Source organism: Canis aureus, chromosome 4 (genome assembly GCF_053574225.1).
Source record: "Canis aureus isolate CA01 chromosome 4, VMU_Caureus_v.1.0, whole genome shotgun sequence".
Lineage (NCBI taxonomy): Eukaryota > Metazoa > Chordata > Mammalia > Carnivora > Canidae > Canis > Canis aureus.
The window spans coordinates 73792359-73808250 of record NC_135614.1 but is presented as its reverse complement, the minus strand read 5'-3'; the positions used below and the strand labels follow the sequence as shown (position 1 = coordinate 73808250).

General features: G+C 45.6%; 1 protein-coding gene across 1 annotated transcript in view; it reads left to right on the top strand.

Annotated features, from left to right (window-relative positions):
• SLC1A3 (solute carrier family 1 member 3) overlaps positions 1-9329 on the top strand; it is a 78169-nt gene extending 68840 nt beyond the window's left edge. The window contains exons 7-10 of the mRNA XM_077896204.1: positions 992-1225; positions 1803-1997; positions 5143-5277; positions 7091-9329. Of these exons, the coding sequence (XP_077752330.1) occupies positions 992-1225; positions 1803-1997; positions 5143-5277; positions 7091-7295 (769 nt within the window). The 3' untranslated portion in view covers positions 7296-9329. The remainder of the gene's footprint in view (positions 1-991; positions 1226-1802; positions 1998-5142; positions 5278-7090) is intronic.
• The last annotated feature ends 6563 nt before the right edge of the window (positions 9330-15892 follow it).

Here is a 15892-nt window from a genome sequence, read left to right as displayed (position 1 = left end):
AGGAACGTGAGTTTGGTTGTAGTTTACTGAGCCCATCAGACAAAGAGTTGAAAATGGGGCAGAGGGACCTTTATGCAACAAAGTTGTTATACGTATGAGTTATTTTGTGTCTCAGTTGTTCATTCTTGCCAGCCTGCAGGGGGAAGATCACAAATGTCAGCAGCAGCCTGTGAGTGATAATTACTTAATTAGAGCACCTATAACCTGATTGTGGTAGTACATACCTGCACATTATTAATTTTAATAGCTTTGAATTTATTATTTGGTTGACTTCAGTCTATGGCAAATGATACTAGTTTTCCATTCGCACTGTAACATAAAATTTATTCTCAGGGTAAATTTATTTAAGAGTTGATTTGAAGACTAATACTAAGTAATACTGTAAGTGGTACATAATGTAGGAAAATATAATAAAAATGGACTTTGGTTAAGAGAGATGACTGGAAATCTAAAACACTGAAATGGCATTGTGTGCATCTTGCTTTAACTAGCAAGTAGGCCCTGACGTGGGAGATGCTCCCAAAACTCTGGATATTATTCATTGGATTCCAGCTGTTCAGAGTCCTTAGAAGGAGAACAAAAGGCAGGGGGAGTTGGGTGGCATCTGAGGACCACAGAAGTGACCCAGGTGGGGTGAAAGGAGGGTGATCTAAAAAAAGAGGTGGGTAAAAAAAAAAAAAATCCTCTGAACCTGTCTTTTTTTCATAGGTTCAGGAGGAAAAAAAAATGTGACCTAGAGAAATTCTGAGAGGAAAGCCTTATTGTGTGTTCTTTATATTTAAAAAATAAATAAATAAATAAATAAATAAATAAATAAATAAATAAATAAATAAAAAAAAAACTTGACAGTTCTGCAAGTTCTAATGGTATCCTGGACACAGAAAGTTTGGAAATCAACTCTCTTGTCGTGTTTTCTTGTCACTTGATAGTTTCTGTGGAGTAGCTCATTGGCAATCAGACTTCCAACTGTGCATGTGTTGCTTCTACATAGGTACGCCCCTCTGGGCATCCTCTTCCTGATTGCAGGGAAAATTGTTGAGATGGAAGACATGGGAGTGATTGGGGGGCAGCTTGCCATGTACACAGTGACAGTCATTGTCGGCCTGCTCATTCACGCGGTCATCGTCCTGCCCCTCCTCTACTTCTTGGTAACACGGAAAAACCCTTGGGTTTTTATCGGAGGGTTGCTGCAAGCACTCATCACAGCTCTCGGAACCTCCTCCAGGTACGTATGTACATATATGTGGCTTACTCCTATCAGAAAATGTATCTCAAACTTAACTCTGATCCAGTGTCTTGGTATGGGTGTTGAGGAGGGGGAGGGAGATGGTCCTGGGTTTTAAACTTCCAGGCATGTGAATTGGCATTTTCACTTAGGTGCTAATTAGACCTCATTGGGATTCAAGGAATGGTTGGCTATAGACCCTCTTGGGAGACAAGTGGAAATCAGCTGTTCCTTTCCTTCCCACCGTCATCTTTCTCTTCCAGTTGACCTGTGCCTGAGGGAAAGATGGCAGAGTCACTCAGCACAGGCTGTGGAGATAGGGGGATAATCACAAGTGATGCCTCACAGAACAACCCAGCAGCGGGAGAGCTACCAAATAACCCAGTGACGGGACCCACGCTGTTTTATCCCTGTTCCCCTTTTTATACAAGTGCTCACTTAGTTCCCTTTAAATTAGGACAAAGGAGAGGAAGGAACTCTGTCCAAAATACCAAAGACAGAGTCATGGTCTAAAGGATCTGGATGGTCAGCTGACACACTTTTTTTTTTTTTTTTTTTTTTTTTTAAACATTGACAGTTCTGCTACCCTACCCATCACATTCAAGTGCTTGGAAGAGAACAATGGCGTGGACAAACGTGTCACCAGATTCGTGCTCCCAGTGGGTGCCACCATTAACATGGATGGGACCGCACTCTATGAGGCTTTGGCTGCCATTTTCATCGCTCAAGTTAACAATTTTGAACTGAACTTTGGACAGATTATTACGATCAGGTATGAAGAAAATTCTGCACAACAGTTTCTTAAGAATGCCTTTAAATGATGAGTCGGTGATCAAGGAGTGGCTGAAGAAACTGGTGGGAAAGGGGATCAACCATAAGCAGGAGGTTGGGGTTTGTGGCGGTAGCTTTATTCTTTATATTTAGATATTTTTATTCATTTTTTTAAAATTACAGATGTATGCATTTATTAATAATAAAATTCTAATAATATGGAAATGTAGAAGATAAAAAATATAACTTCCCTGCCACCATCATCCCCCATCTTTCTATAGGTCACCACTGTTACTGTTTGGGGTATAAAGATCTTTCCTTCCTTTAGGAAGTACACAAACTTTTTTTTGAAATTAATGGAATCATGCCATACATACTGCTTGTCAGTGGATTGACTTATTTATCAATATACCATCAATAAAACATTTAGCTCTTTCCTTTTAAAATCTACAGAATACATAGTATGGATATCTCTTTTTTTAAAATGCTAGATTAGGGGTGCCTGGGTGGCTCATTTGGTAAAGTGTCTGCCTTTGGCTCAGGTCATGATCCCAGGGTCCTGGGATAGAGCCCTGCATCTTGCTCTCCGCTTAGCAAGGAGCCTGCTTCTCCCTCTCCTTCTCTCTGCCACTCTGCCTATTTGTGCTTTGTCAAATAAATAAAATCTTTTTAAAAATGTTAGATTATACTTCAGTTTTAAAATGTTAGCTTTTAGGATTCCTGGGTGACCCAGCGGTTGAGCGTCTGCCTTGGGCCCAGGGTATGATCCTGGAGACCCATTATCGAGTCCCACATCAGTCTCCCTGCATGGAGCCTGCTTCTCCCTCTGCTGTGTCTCTGCCTCTCTCTCTCTCTCTCTCTCTTTCTGTGTCTCTCATGAATAAATAAATAAAATCTTTTAAAAATTTAAAAAAATAAAATGTTAGCTTTTATTGTCAATATTAAAAAATTTAAATACACTTGAAAAACTGGATTAACGTGTTCTCTTGGGTTAATTTTTAGGCAGTATAAAGTAGAGGAAAGACCGCGTTGACAAATAGGTTGAATATTTTATTTCTGTGGACTATTTTTTTTAACTATTTTATTTGAGGTGTCTAGTGAAAAGTAATTATCCTTTCTATACCCTCCCCTAATTTTTTACTTTCCTTCTCCAGAGGCAACCACTGTTGCTGGCTAATTTCTTTTATATTCTTCTGGAGATAGCCAGCACATATCCATGTGTATATGCTATTATAATCCTGTTTTTGCTTGCTGAAAGTCCATTATGCACAACAGACCTATACGTGTGTAAGGGAGAATTTAAGCCTCACAAGCCAGATCAGACTCTGCTCTTCATTGCATGTGTGTGTGTGTGTGTGTGTGTTAATTATTATTAACAATTTATTTTGGATATCAAAATAAGTCAGATTTTTTTCACAACTTTTTATTATAAAAATTATCTTACAAATGGGAAAGTTGAAATAATATGACAACAAATATCTACCTAGATCCAACAATTATTAACATTTTACCATTTTTGCTTCTTTCTTTCTCGGCCTTCATTACATTTTACATACTTAGTCCAGCATGCATCTCCTGAGAATAAGGATCATTTTTTACATAACCACAATAGTAAGAATCTTTAAAATACTTCCAGAATATCTAATCTATACCCAAATTTCCCCCAGTTGCCCCCAAAAAATGTCTTTTATAACTTTTTCCCCTAGACCAAGATAAAATCCAGATTTATGGCTTGCATTTGGTTTTTATGTCACTTTAGTCTATTTTTAATCTCCATTAATTCCCCTACTTTGTGTGTGAGTGTGTGTGTGTGTACACATATATGTTTATCTAGAAATAAGTTATCTTAGACTCCGTATATATGTTTTGAGTTATTGGAAAATAATAATAGCTATAGGATTCATTACAATTAAAAAAAAAATGAAACTGATCACAGCCAGATGCGACTGGCCTGGGGGTTCTGGGAGCCCTGAGCACAGTCTATCTCTGGGGCTGGAAGAGCAATATTTTAGCTCACCATAACCTATTCTTGGGCATACCTTGGCATACTGGTTGAAAAGCTCTGAGTAATGAAAAAGGCTCTGTTGCATGTAAGTCAGTAAAATATTATAATAATGATAAGAGTGACTCTGTCTCTCATGTGGTGCAGCTCTGCTCCACAAAACCCTCAAGGCTGGTAGGTGTTTTATATGGTGTAAGGGACCAAGGCTTTGATTCCACCATCCCTGAGTATTACCCTCATCCACGCAGTCCAGGATAGCCTATCACCACCTTCAAATCTTAGCCAGTGGGAAGCAGAGGGGGGCATAGCCTGCAAGGTGCTTGATCACTTTCATCCATATCTCATTGGCAGAACTTAGTCTAAGCTCCAAGGGAGCCTGGGAAATGTGGTCTTCACTCTGGACAGCCAGATAAACATTCTAGTACCATAGAAGAGGAACAATATAAGGGAACCATAACAGTCTCTTCTACAGACCTACTTTTATTAATTCCACTTTATATCTAGGTAATATTTTACTATGTATAAAACATTTTCACAATCTCGAATCAGCCTATATCAAATAGGTATTTAACAGAGTCCTAGACTGGTTGTGTGCCTTACAAATTGGGTCTATACTACCTCCATAAAAAATGTTTATGGTGGTACAGAACTTTGTTCATAAATCCTTTTGCTTTGGAATTAATAAATTTGATTTTTTTTCTGACCACACTAATCATACAAGTTCAGTATCTTTACAATCTTCTACTTGCATAGAAGAATTGTAGGAAACAAACTGTTATTGTAACTATACAGTATTTTAGACTTTATAAAATAATTTCACGTATGTGAAAAATATCTGTAGCCATCAATTTCTTCATTTAAAAACAGCTATAATAATAGGACCAATTTCCTAAGGGTTATCATGAGGATCAAATGAGATAAGCCATTCTTGGTATATCAGATGGCACCTAATAAGCCCCTGGTAAATATTAATATTATTGTTAGCTCAGTGGTTTTTTACAGCCTCATTTAAATTTGTCTAAAGCATAGCCTCTTCTGTTAACTTGTCCAGTCAGACATCACCGCCCCCGTGCATAGTGTGCAGGGAATACTCTCTGGGGGGAACGTGTACAAATGTTTTATGTTTTGGAACTCCTTTTAACAGCATCACAGCCACAGCTGCCAGTATTGGAGCAGCTGGGATTCCTCAGGCTGGCCTGGTCACCATGGTCATTGTGCTGACGTCTGTGGGCCTGCCCACCGATGACATCACGCTCATTATCGCCGTGGACTGGTTCCTGTGAGTATGCTTGGACTGCCTTCCGGCTCGCTGTCACAAGCCCCCCCTCTGTTATTCCAGGGTACCAGCTTGGCACACCTGCCAAAAGGGCTCCACCAAGAGGGGCAGCGTGGCCTGTGATTAAATTGTCCTCACCGCCTAAGCCCTGCCCTTATCTAGAAATCAAGCCCAAAACACCAAGTGCACTCAGGCCCTTATCAGCCAGGGGGAGGGGGAAAAGGGGCACATCTGGCAACTACACTTCTCACCCCATAAAGCCATTCAGCGATTGGGAAACTGTCTGTCTGCAAAGCCAACATAAGTCAGCAAGGCATTTTCTGAATTGCACAACACATCCCCACAGAGGCCAGAACAGAGCTACAGCCTCACATGCTGGCTCAGGCCCTCCTTGTGCTTCCCATTCCAATGGCGTAATGCAGTGCACATGTTCCCATCTGAGCCCAGCAGGGAGAAGGGCAGACATGCAGGGGGAAGAGAACTAGTATCATTAAGTAGAATTGACTTTTGGCTCTGGGGAAAGTTCCAAGAGAGGTACCCTCTGTACCCTCAGACCCTAATTTCAGGGGTTCATCTCTCTTCCATGGTCCCCTTGCCCCTCTAGCTGACATCTCTTCTCTCATAAATCCCCTTTCACTTGCAAAAAAGGTTTCTCCAGGATGCCCAAAGTGAATGCCTAGAAGGATACAGAGGGTGCTGCAGTCAACTGTATGTTGCCTTCACTAGAAGGATGATGAAGAGTTGATGGGTGTGCTCAAGGCACAGTAAGCGGGAGGAGGGTAATCCATTGAGAGCATGAGTCTCACAGTCACTCGGATCTGTGTTTGCGTCCCAGCCCTGTGTGACATTGGGCAGGTTCCCCAGCCATCCTGGTTTCTTCCTCTGTAAAATGGAGATGAGAATGCCATCCACCTCCCAGTGGTGCCACGAGGATTATGTGCAATGATACATGACAAACAGCCCACTCTTGGGTCCCACAGTCAGCACTCAACTACCATGAGCACTTTTATAGTATAAAGCTGTGGGTCTCAAAGCTTTTAGCCTAAGGATCCTCTACACTTAAAAATTATTGAGGGCCCTAAAAGCATTTATCCATGTGAATTGTGTCTATCAATATTTATCATATTAGGAAAACAGAAATTTTTTAAATGTTAAATTCATTAGAGGTTACAATAACAGATTCATCACATCTTAACATAAATAATATTTTTGTGAAAATAAAAATCATTTGCCAAACCAAAAATTTAGGGGAAAGTGATGCCATTTTACATTTTTTGGGTATCTCCTTAGTGTCTGGCTTAATACAAGACAGCTGGGGTCTCCTAGTGGCTTCTGCACTCCATCTGTCCTGGTATCTTCTGTGTTGTGTTGTAGTCTTTGCAGAACCCTGCCCAGGCATTCACGAAAAAATGAGAATGAAAAGGGCCAATACCATCTTAGCATTATTATGAAAATAGTTTTGATCTCAGGGGTCTCTGGATCACGCTTTGAGAACTACTGGTATAAAAGAAGGTGAATTGTAGGAAGGAGAGGCAAACAGAAATTTTAAATGGAAGGAGAAAGGGAGGGATCATTGCCCACGGTGGGTAGGCACCCGGACTAGTAACCAACAGTGGTCATCTCTGTGTCCGTAGAACTTTTAGTAACGACTGTTATGAGCATTATGTGACCATTATGTGATGTTGCACCCAGCCGAATTTTAAAAGCTGCCTCTAAAATTTAGCAGCCGGTTCAAAATAGGAGTTGACATTGCATGATGTTCACAGGAGCCCCGTGTTTCTGCCCCCCACACCCCCACCCGCACCCCCACCCGCAGGGACCGCCTCCGCACCACCACCAACGTGCTGGGAGACTCCCTCGGAGCCGGCATCGTGGAGCACTTGTCCCGACACGAACTGAAGAACCGGGACATCGAGATGGGTAATTCCGTGATCGAAGAGAATGAAATGAAGAAACCCTATCAGCTGATTGCCCAGGAAAGCGAGACTGAGAAACCCACTGACAGTGAAACCAAGATGTAGACTAGCACCAGAACGGTTTTCTGGAGCAGCAGGTGTTCGCAAACCACTGTAAAATGTTTCCAGCTGTTACAACTCATTCTCTCCGGGAAGCCCCTTACCTCCCTTTTCCTGTACTCTGATAGGATTGGGAAGTAATCGTCCAAAACCAAGGGGGGATTTTGCGAGTCAGATCAGATCTTGCGAGTTTACGTGGCACACAGAACTGCAAATGTGATTTTTTTTTTTAATAAGCTGAAGAGTCAAACGAATAGTAGGCTTAAAGCATGCTTTTAAATCAACTTTCAAAATTTAAAAATCCTTCAGAATGCAATTCAGTTTTAGTATCAAAACAACTTGATAAACTACAATCAGTTATCAATGGAAGAGTAGAAGGGTTTTTTTCCCCCGTCTCTCTTCTGATTTGTGTCCTGATACAAATACTAGCAGGCCACTATGAATACACACCTAGCACAGCTGTGAGGAGCCACATAAAGTGAAATTTCCAAGTGGCCAGAGGCAACTTAATCTCATTTCTAGGCCTCAGTGTTCTCATCTGTAAAATGGGTGAGTTCCCTGGATGCCTTTATGGTCTCTTCTAGCCCAAACATCCTGTGACACCATAGAAGAGCCTGCCCTCTATTCCCCCTTGGAACATCCTGTAGCAAGTATCATTCATGGGACTTTCAAAAAGGATACTTACTGGGAATGAACTTTTCTAAGTAGGGGAGGGATGGCTGTATGGTTTACCAGGTCCTGTGTCCAATGTCAGTTATGCGAGTCACCAAGCTGGAGGCCATTCCAGGAGTGGAATTATTCATGAAACTCTGCTGAGTTCTTCCCAATGGGGGGAAAGTATTCCCTTCTTTCCTGCCCTTCCCAAACGGAAGGGACTGCTCTGGGAAGGATTCTCCCACCACTCCTCAACTGACCATAGACTTTTAGAAAGTAAAATGTAAGACTAGCAACTAGCAAGGGTGCTCATAGTCTTACTACAGAACACTAAAGAGCCAGGTAGGAAAGAGTGGAGCATGGTTGACAATATAGAGAGGATTTTTAAAACACCACGCTTATAGATCATCTTTAAGGACGAATTTAAAATAGAGAGGTTCATTTTGTTTAACCTGAAATACTTTTTGTCTTCAGTTCAAAATCATCCCCCAAGGAAGTCTGCTTATCAAAATACAAGGTCACTTCTCATATCTATTTTGAAGAAGTCAAATGAATGAGCTCTCTCTCTCCCTCTCTCTCAATAGAGGTCCAGGAGCTGGGTGGGTGGTCTCTTATTTGAAAAGGTTTTTGACTATAATCAAAAGTTCTTAGGATGAGAGAAACAAGATATTTCTTTGTGTTGGAATTCCACTTCCCAAATCATTGAAAGCCTTTAGCTGGAATTGGGTTCAGTTTTATTTTGTTTGTGTCCCTGAGAGAAATGGTAGAAGATGAATCAGTATAGAGACGCTGTCAATGTGGTTCCAAGAGAAAACCAGCAGGGGCATTAGTTTCAGGCGAGGCAGCTCCCAGGTTTAGAGGAGATTAATTTTTTTACCCCCTAAGGAGTATTCACTCAAAGACATGGACTGGGAGCTGTCAGTACCAGCTGTGCTTGAGTTTCTGACCGAAAATGGTGAAGAATGGACTTAATTATGCTAACAGATTGAAAATCTAGACATACACTCTCCAATACACAATTAGAGACGTTTTCTATATAGATCATGAGCGTTACATGTGTACAAAAAAAAGTTAACGTTAGGCTGTGGTGAAGTAACCGTTTAATGCCGAGGCTCTATTTGGGAAATACATTACAAAAGTTAATATCCGTGGCTGTCATCTCATGACACCAGTAGAGCAAAAATTAATCACGTCAAATTAATTCTGTTATACAGTGTGATCTTTTTTTTTTATACTAACCATTTCTTATGGAAAGCAAGTCCTCTTGGACGATCCTCTCTCCAGCCCATCACAGGCTCTGTATACGCATGCACCCAGTGTGGACTGAGAAGCATTACTTTGTAGATGTATTTTCAATAAAGAAAAGAAATTAGTTTTACATTATAATTTTGTACGTTGTTATTCTTCTCCCTGAAGGAAAATCAATTTTCCACTCGTGGAAGTGTTGTAGTGAGCTCAGGGCAATGCTGGGGAAGGATGCCACACAGATTTGTTTAGATGGTTTGAGGTGAAATCTTGGAAGGACCAGCGGGGGGAGCCAGTTACAAAAATATAAGTAAGGACACAGTGCTCTCCCCGCCCAACTGGAAGGGGAGCCTGGAGACAGGAGTTGGTGAGGGAAGCACTTTGCTATAATGGCTGCACTTACTTGTCCACATAAATTTCTCAGATAAATTGAATCATTTCCATGTGGGGATTAGAAGCGTAATGCCACCATTGGTTCTTCCAAAAAAAAAGTAATTTCCTGTCTGGCCTTCAAATTAGGTAGATTTATCTAGGTGATTACTACTGCCATTTGTAGAAAGAGCTGAATAAGATCTCAAGGGATGTTTCAGAAGCAGCCCCGGTGCTAGCGAACCCTTCTCATAAAGAACAACTTTTGGACTACTGCTTTCTCCCCTCAGGCTTTTTAATAAAGAATTGACAGATGATAATATGGAATGCCCAGGTTGAAGTTGTGTCTCAAGACTCTTTAATCTGACCCTCTACCTGTCACCTGTAGGTAACAGTCGAGGAGAGACCCCAAAGTAGAATCTGTAACCTCTTAGGTCATCCATGTGAAGACTTCAAGGAGTTTGCGTGGCCCTTGAAATTGGAGGCAAAGATTTTGTGCATTTGCTTTTCTTTGGGGTAGAAATTTTAATTTCTGTTTCTCTGAAGGAATTTTTAATTTTATTAACTTTTCTTACTGGAAAAAATATACAACTTTATCGCAGGACTGTGAGAGACCTAGATGAATGGAGATACGTGCAATATTCTTGGATAGAAAGATTTCGTTATCATAATGAAATTAATTCTCACCAAAATGATCTTTAGATTCACTCATATACTCTTCAGATTCCGAAAATACTGTTCAGAGAAAAACAGTATTCTGCAAAAGGAAAACGACTGGGAAGAGGAAAGTTAACACAAATGTCAGGGTAGCCTGAAGGATCTTTTGACCAAAAAATTTACAAATCACTGTTTGCTCAGTACAGCCTTTTTTTCAAGGCATCTGTGATATTCAAATTAGTTGGTTGGGGAAGTGGAAGGACACCGCTCACAGCCTGAGGGAACCAAACTAGCTCTGGCCACCTTGAGGGGACCCATATCTGGACACCTGTGGGACATTCTGGACACAGAAGCATTCAGGGAAGTGCCACAAAAGATCAGCCCACCGTTAGGAAGTGCTTCCTAGAGCAGTCACCGAGCTTTTCCTCACTTCTGCAGCCTCAGCTGGAGTTTGCACCTCCCCCTCCCCCCGCCCCGCGGGCCTGAGAAGCTGGTCTGCGGCCCGTGGGAGGTCTGCGGAGATGCCGTTGCATCATCTCGGTGGAGGCCAGAGCCACTGGGTCAAGGTGTCACCGCGTGGCCTGTTTGGGAGGCGGGGGGGTGGCGCAGAAGATGATGGCGAAGGGAACAGAGCTGCTCACAAACTTAAGATTGTCCAGACTTTTTAAAAACGTCTCTTTTAAGTAAATACATTTCTAACCAAATTGCACAAAATCGTTCGCTCCTGCGCTTTGGGGAGCTGGGGGCCTGCGCGCTGCCGGCCTCCGAGTCATCCCTTCAGCAGCACAGGCTCCCCCCAGCGGGATCCCCTTTCCCCGAGTTAAATAGTTTCAGGCTCCAAATAAAATGCTTTTTCTGCAAGCCTTTATTCACGCACACCGTGTCGAAAACAGAGATTCTGGTGCTAATTGCGCGGGTCTGCAGGGAGCTCGGAGGAAGCCCTCCCGCTGGACGGGCGGGGGGCGGGGCGCTCCTTCCCGGCCGCGGGGCCCCCGACCCGGGGCTGCTGCCAATCATGCGGCCTCCGCTCCCGCGCGGGTGGTCCCGGCCGCGGGCGACAAGGCGCTGCTCTGTGCGGTCCGCTCGCGGGGGCCAGGCCGGGCGGGGCGGGGGGGCCCGAATGAACGAGCCGACGGCCGGGGAGCGAGGCGGGCGGACCGCAGCCGCCGGGAGGAGGGAGCGCGGGGCGCGACACCCGCGCCCGCCGCCAGGGGGCGCCCGAGCGGTCGGCGGGCCCGGGGCGCGACCCGATGCCCCCGCGGGGAGGAGGCGCGGGGCTGAGCGCGCGGGGCGCGGGGCGCGGGAGAGGGCCCGGCCCCCACCCCCACGTGCCTTTCCCGCCGTGCCTGCGCCGCCCCGGCCCCCGGGACCCCCGCCCCCCGGGGCTGTGCGGTCCGAGCCCCACCCGCCCCGGCCGCCGCCGCGCTCCCCGGGCTTGCAAGTCACGTTTTCCTGAACCTGCACACTCAAGGAGGGGGGTCCGAGGAAACCCGGGGCACCCAGGCAAATCTGAGTTCCGGATGCGTGCCCACGTTTTAGTGGGAGCACTGAAGGAGCATGTTGCAGCCTGGGTTCATCCCGGGCGGGGTTGCTGGTGCAACCGCCTTGAAGAGGTCAAGACCATCTATGCTTCCCTCAGTGACAGCGAGAGGAGGGCGTGTGTGATTTCATGAAAACGAATCACCCTGACTTGTAACTTCTCTCTACAAACAAAAACACTGCCTCGAAAGGTAGTCCAGATCCGGGACACTTCCCGCTCTGTATTTGCTCTGGGGACGTTAGCACTCATTATGTGCTCGTAAATCTCGTAAATCTCGTGGCTCCGCTTAAAGAGCCTGATCAATCACTTTTAAGATTTCACAGACCCGCCCCCCATCCCTACCCCCCCCCCCCACCCCGTGGCTCAGTGGTTGAGCATCTGCCTTTGGCTCAGGCTGTGATCCTGGGGTCCTGGGATGGAGTCCTGCATGGGGTTCCCCGTGGGGAGCCTGCTTCTCCCTCTCCCTCTGCCTATGTCTCTGCCTGCCTCTCTATATCTCTCATGAATGAATAAAAAATATCTTTAAAAAAAAAAAAAAGAAGATTTCGCAGATCAATCTTGGGGTGCCTGGATGGCTCAGTCAGTTGAGTGTCCAACTTTTTTTTTTTTAAGATTTTATTTATTTATTCATGAGAGACACAGAGAGAGAGAGGGAGGCAGAGACACTGGCAGAGAGAGAAGCAGGCTCCATGCAGGAAGCCCCACGTGGGACTCGACCCCGACCCCGGGTCTCCAGGATCAGGCCCTGCACCGAAGGTGGTGATAAACCACGGAGCCACCTGGGCTGCCCCGAGTGTCCAACTCTTGATATCAGCTCAGGTCATCATCTCAGGATGGTAAATCAAGCCCCTTTTCAGGCTCCAGGATCAGCAGGGAGTCTATTTGGGATTCCTTCCCTCTGCCCTTAGTCCCCCTACCCCCCACTCTCTCAAAAAAAGAAAAAAGAAAAGACTTCACAGAACAGTCTTAAATAAATTAAACAGCATTTCAGATATCTACCCTTGAAATATTTTAGGATTCACATCTGTTTTTCTTTTCTTCTCATTCCTTTTTTTTTTTTTTTAACTTTTTCTCACTCCTTCCTCCTGACCACCACCCCCCTGCCCCAACATAAAATATTTTCTGTAATCCATTACAGGGCTGAAAATTTTTTTCCAATGGTGAACACATTTTTTTCATTTGGGGTGCTCCTTTCAGGAAAGTGCCCATATTTTTTTCATATTGAGCTATTCAAAGACCACCACTTTCCAGTCATTGTAAAGTTGGGAATGAGGCATTTTTCAAAGCTTCTTCAGGGAACTCCAGCCTCTGTGGATGGGCATCCTTCCCACAAAAGCCCCTTCTTTAAACCACAGCTGAAGAATATGAAAAACAGGGCCCAAGGGACACTGCAGAAGGACAAAATATGCCCCTAAAAACCATAAACTCTTTCCCAATCCTTGCATATGCGCATGTTACAGATAGCAGTGAGCCTCCCAGAAGATGGTGTCAGATGACATCTTTTGAATTTCTTTTTCAACTCTGTAGGTTCAGGGGATCACAAAAGGCCTGAAGGCAGCCAGCCAGAAGCTTGCAGACATGGCAGGAGAAAATAAAGACCATCCAGAGATCAGCTAAGCCATGAAAGGAGCTGATGATGGGTCTGCTCTGGGGAGAACTTAGCACTCACAGATTCCGTCAGCAGCGCAACCCTGACAAGTGTCACCGAATCCCACTGCCTTGGCACTGCAGGGCCTCTGCGATGCTTTGTCTCATGGAAGCTGATGACGAGCTGTTAGCCAAAGAAGTAGAAAACAAACTAGAGAAAGTCCACGCGTGAGTTAGAAAAGTAACACAACTAGACCACAGGTAGCTTCATGTCTGCTAAAACCTAAAGGCCTTCAGCTCTAGAGTGGTGGTTGCACCCAAACATGTCCACAGCCCTGGGCTGAATCCACACTGGCTCCACCTGAGCCCCTGAGCATTCTCACCTGGGGCCCTGGGTCATCTCGGTTGACCCTAGAACATAACCTATTGACTTCTTGGTCATGGTAGTTCTCCAAGAGCTTCACTGGGCAGGCGGAGTGGAAAGCCGACTTAGGACAAAGGAGTTGTAGTCTCTCACGTGCTTTCAACCAACTGTGGAACCTTGACCCCATCCTCCGGGGCCCTCGGCTGTACATGTGGGGGGTTGGAGGAAACCCAAAATCTTCAAAGCAGCGTTCACATCAAGTTTCCAAAAGTTGGCAGAGGTGTCCAAGTGGGGTCCTGTGGCCAACTAAGCTGGACAAATGGTAGATTACACTTCGACGTCCTCATCCCAGATGAATATGATACCTGGTTCATGAGGGTGTGAGGAGAATTAAACGGATGGTAAGAACACTCCCAGCGCGGTTCTGGCGCTTAGAAAGATTCTTAAGATGGTTAGAAGGGAACTGGCTCAGCGAAGGAGGACGAGGGTGCGGGGATGCTGGGCTGGGGGGAGTGTTTCCTGGCGCCCTGCGGGCCCAGGGCGAGCAGGACCAGGACGGAACTTCCCCAGGCCAGGAGGCCGGGAGGCCGCAGACCGGCCTCTTCTGCGAGGGGGGCGGTGCGGAGGCCTGTCACCCCTGGAAACGGGCACCGTGAGGGCCCCGCTGGCCTGTCACGGAGGGGCCCTGCCGGTCTCCTCCCAGGGCCTTTGTTAGGCCCCGCTCCCCCAGCAGCACCGCCCTGCGTGCTGGTTTTGTGAAGGGCACAATCTGACACTCTGACGAGACCACCCAGCTTCCTCCTGAGGCTCGCAGGGAACAAAACCGCCCCTCTGTGTGCCAGTGACCTCCCCTCCTGCCAGGCCCCCTTCCATCCTCCGCCTCCCTGCCTCCCTGCCAAGGGGAAGTGGAGAGGCAGCCGGGCCCTGGCCCTGTGGGAACCCAGGGGCGGGTGTGCTCATGAGCTGTCCCCAGCAAGGACAGGCACGGTACCCGCGGTGCTGCTGCCACCCTGTGGCACAGGGCTTCCTCTGGGCTCCTCGTGGCCCCTCCAGAGCAGGCCACGTGGAAACAGCATTTACCCGCAACTCATTACTGATTAACTCAAGCAAAGGCCACAGAGACCAAAAAATAGTTGGGAAGTCTGAAGCAAAAGGGAACTTGAAGCATTCTGTGTCTCCAGCAGTGAGCCCCCAAATGTGGTCCCCAGACCAGAGGTATCAGCATCCCCTCAGAACTTACCAGAAACGCAAATTCTCATCCTACACTTACCTAATCAGAAACTGGGAGAGCAGAACGCTGCCATCTGTCTTAATGGTCCTCCAAGTGGTTCTGATGCACACCAAAGTTTGGGAGCCGCTGGTCCAGAGTCCAAAAGGAAACAGACTTTTGTGTTGACAGGTTATACTAATCCTGGCTTTGCTTATGAGCTATGTGACCTTGGGTGAGTCATTTAACCTCTCTGTGCTTCAAGTTGTTCAATAATCATTCTTATTTTCTAGGGTTGTTGAAGGTTAGATAAGAAACAAAGGCCAAGTCACTGACAGGTAGACATGCTCGATAAATGGTGCTAGTTTAGGGTGTTATTATAACGGGGTCATAAATTTGTTCACACAACCACTAAAATACCCAGAGAACATGGAGTGCTTTCCTCTTTTTAATACATATTGATAGAGTGCCAGCCATAGTAATGGGGGTTAGAGACATAGGGAAGTACAAATAAAGCCCCTCCGTTTGTATGGTTACGTTCCAATAAACGTGCGCTATAATGGACTAAATAGTGTACCCTCCAAAGTCACGTGTTGAAACCCTGATTTCCAATGTGACTGTATTCGGAGATAGGGCTTTTAGGAGGTCATTAAGGTTAAATGAGGTGATAAGGGTAGGGACTTCATTCAACAGGATTGGTGGCCCTCTCTCTGAGCACACATACTGAGGAAAGGCCCCATGGACACACGGGGGAGAAGGCTGCCATCTGCAAGCCAGGAAGAGAGCCCTCACTGAACCCGACCCCACAGGCACCCTGAGCTTGGACTTCCAGCCTCCAGAGCTGTGATCAAATAAATCTCAGCTGTTTAAGCCACTCACTCGGCGTGTTTCGTTATGGCGGCCCAAGCGGACTAACACAGTGGGTCAAGTTGTAATCACTATTATGAAGAATAAAAAAGCTGGAAAGGGCCTGGAGAGGG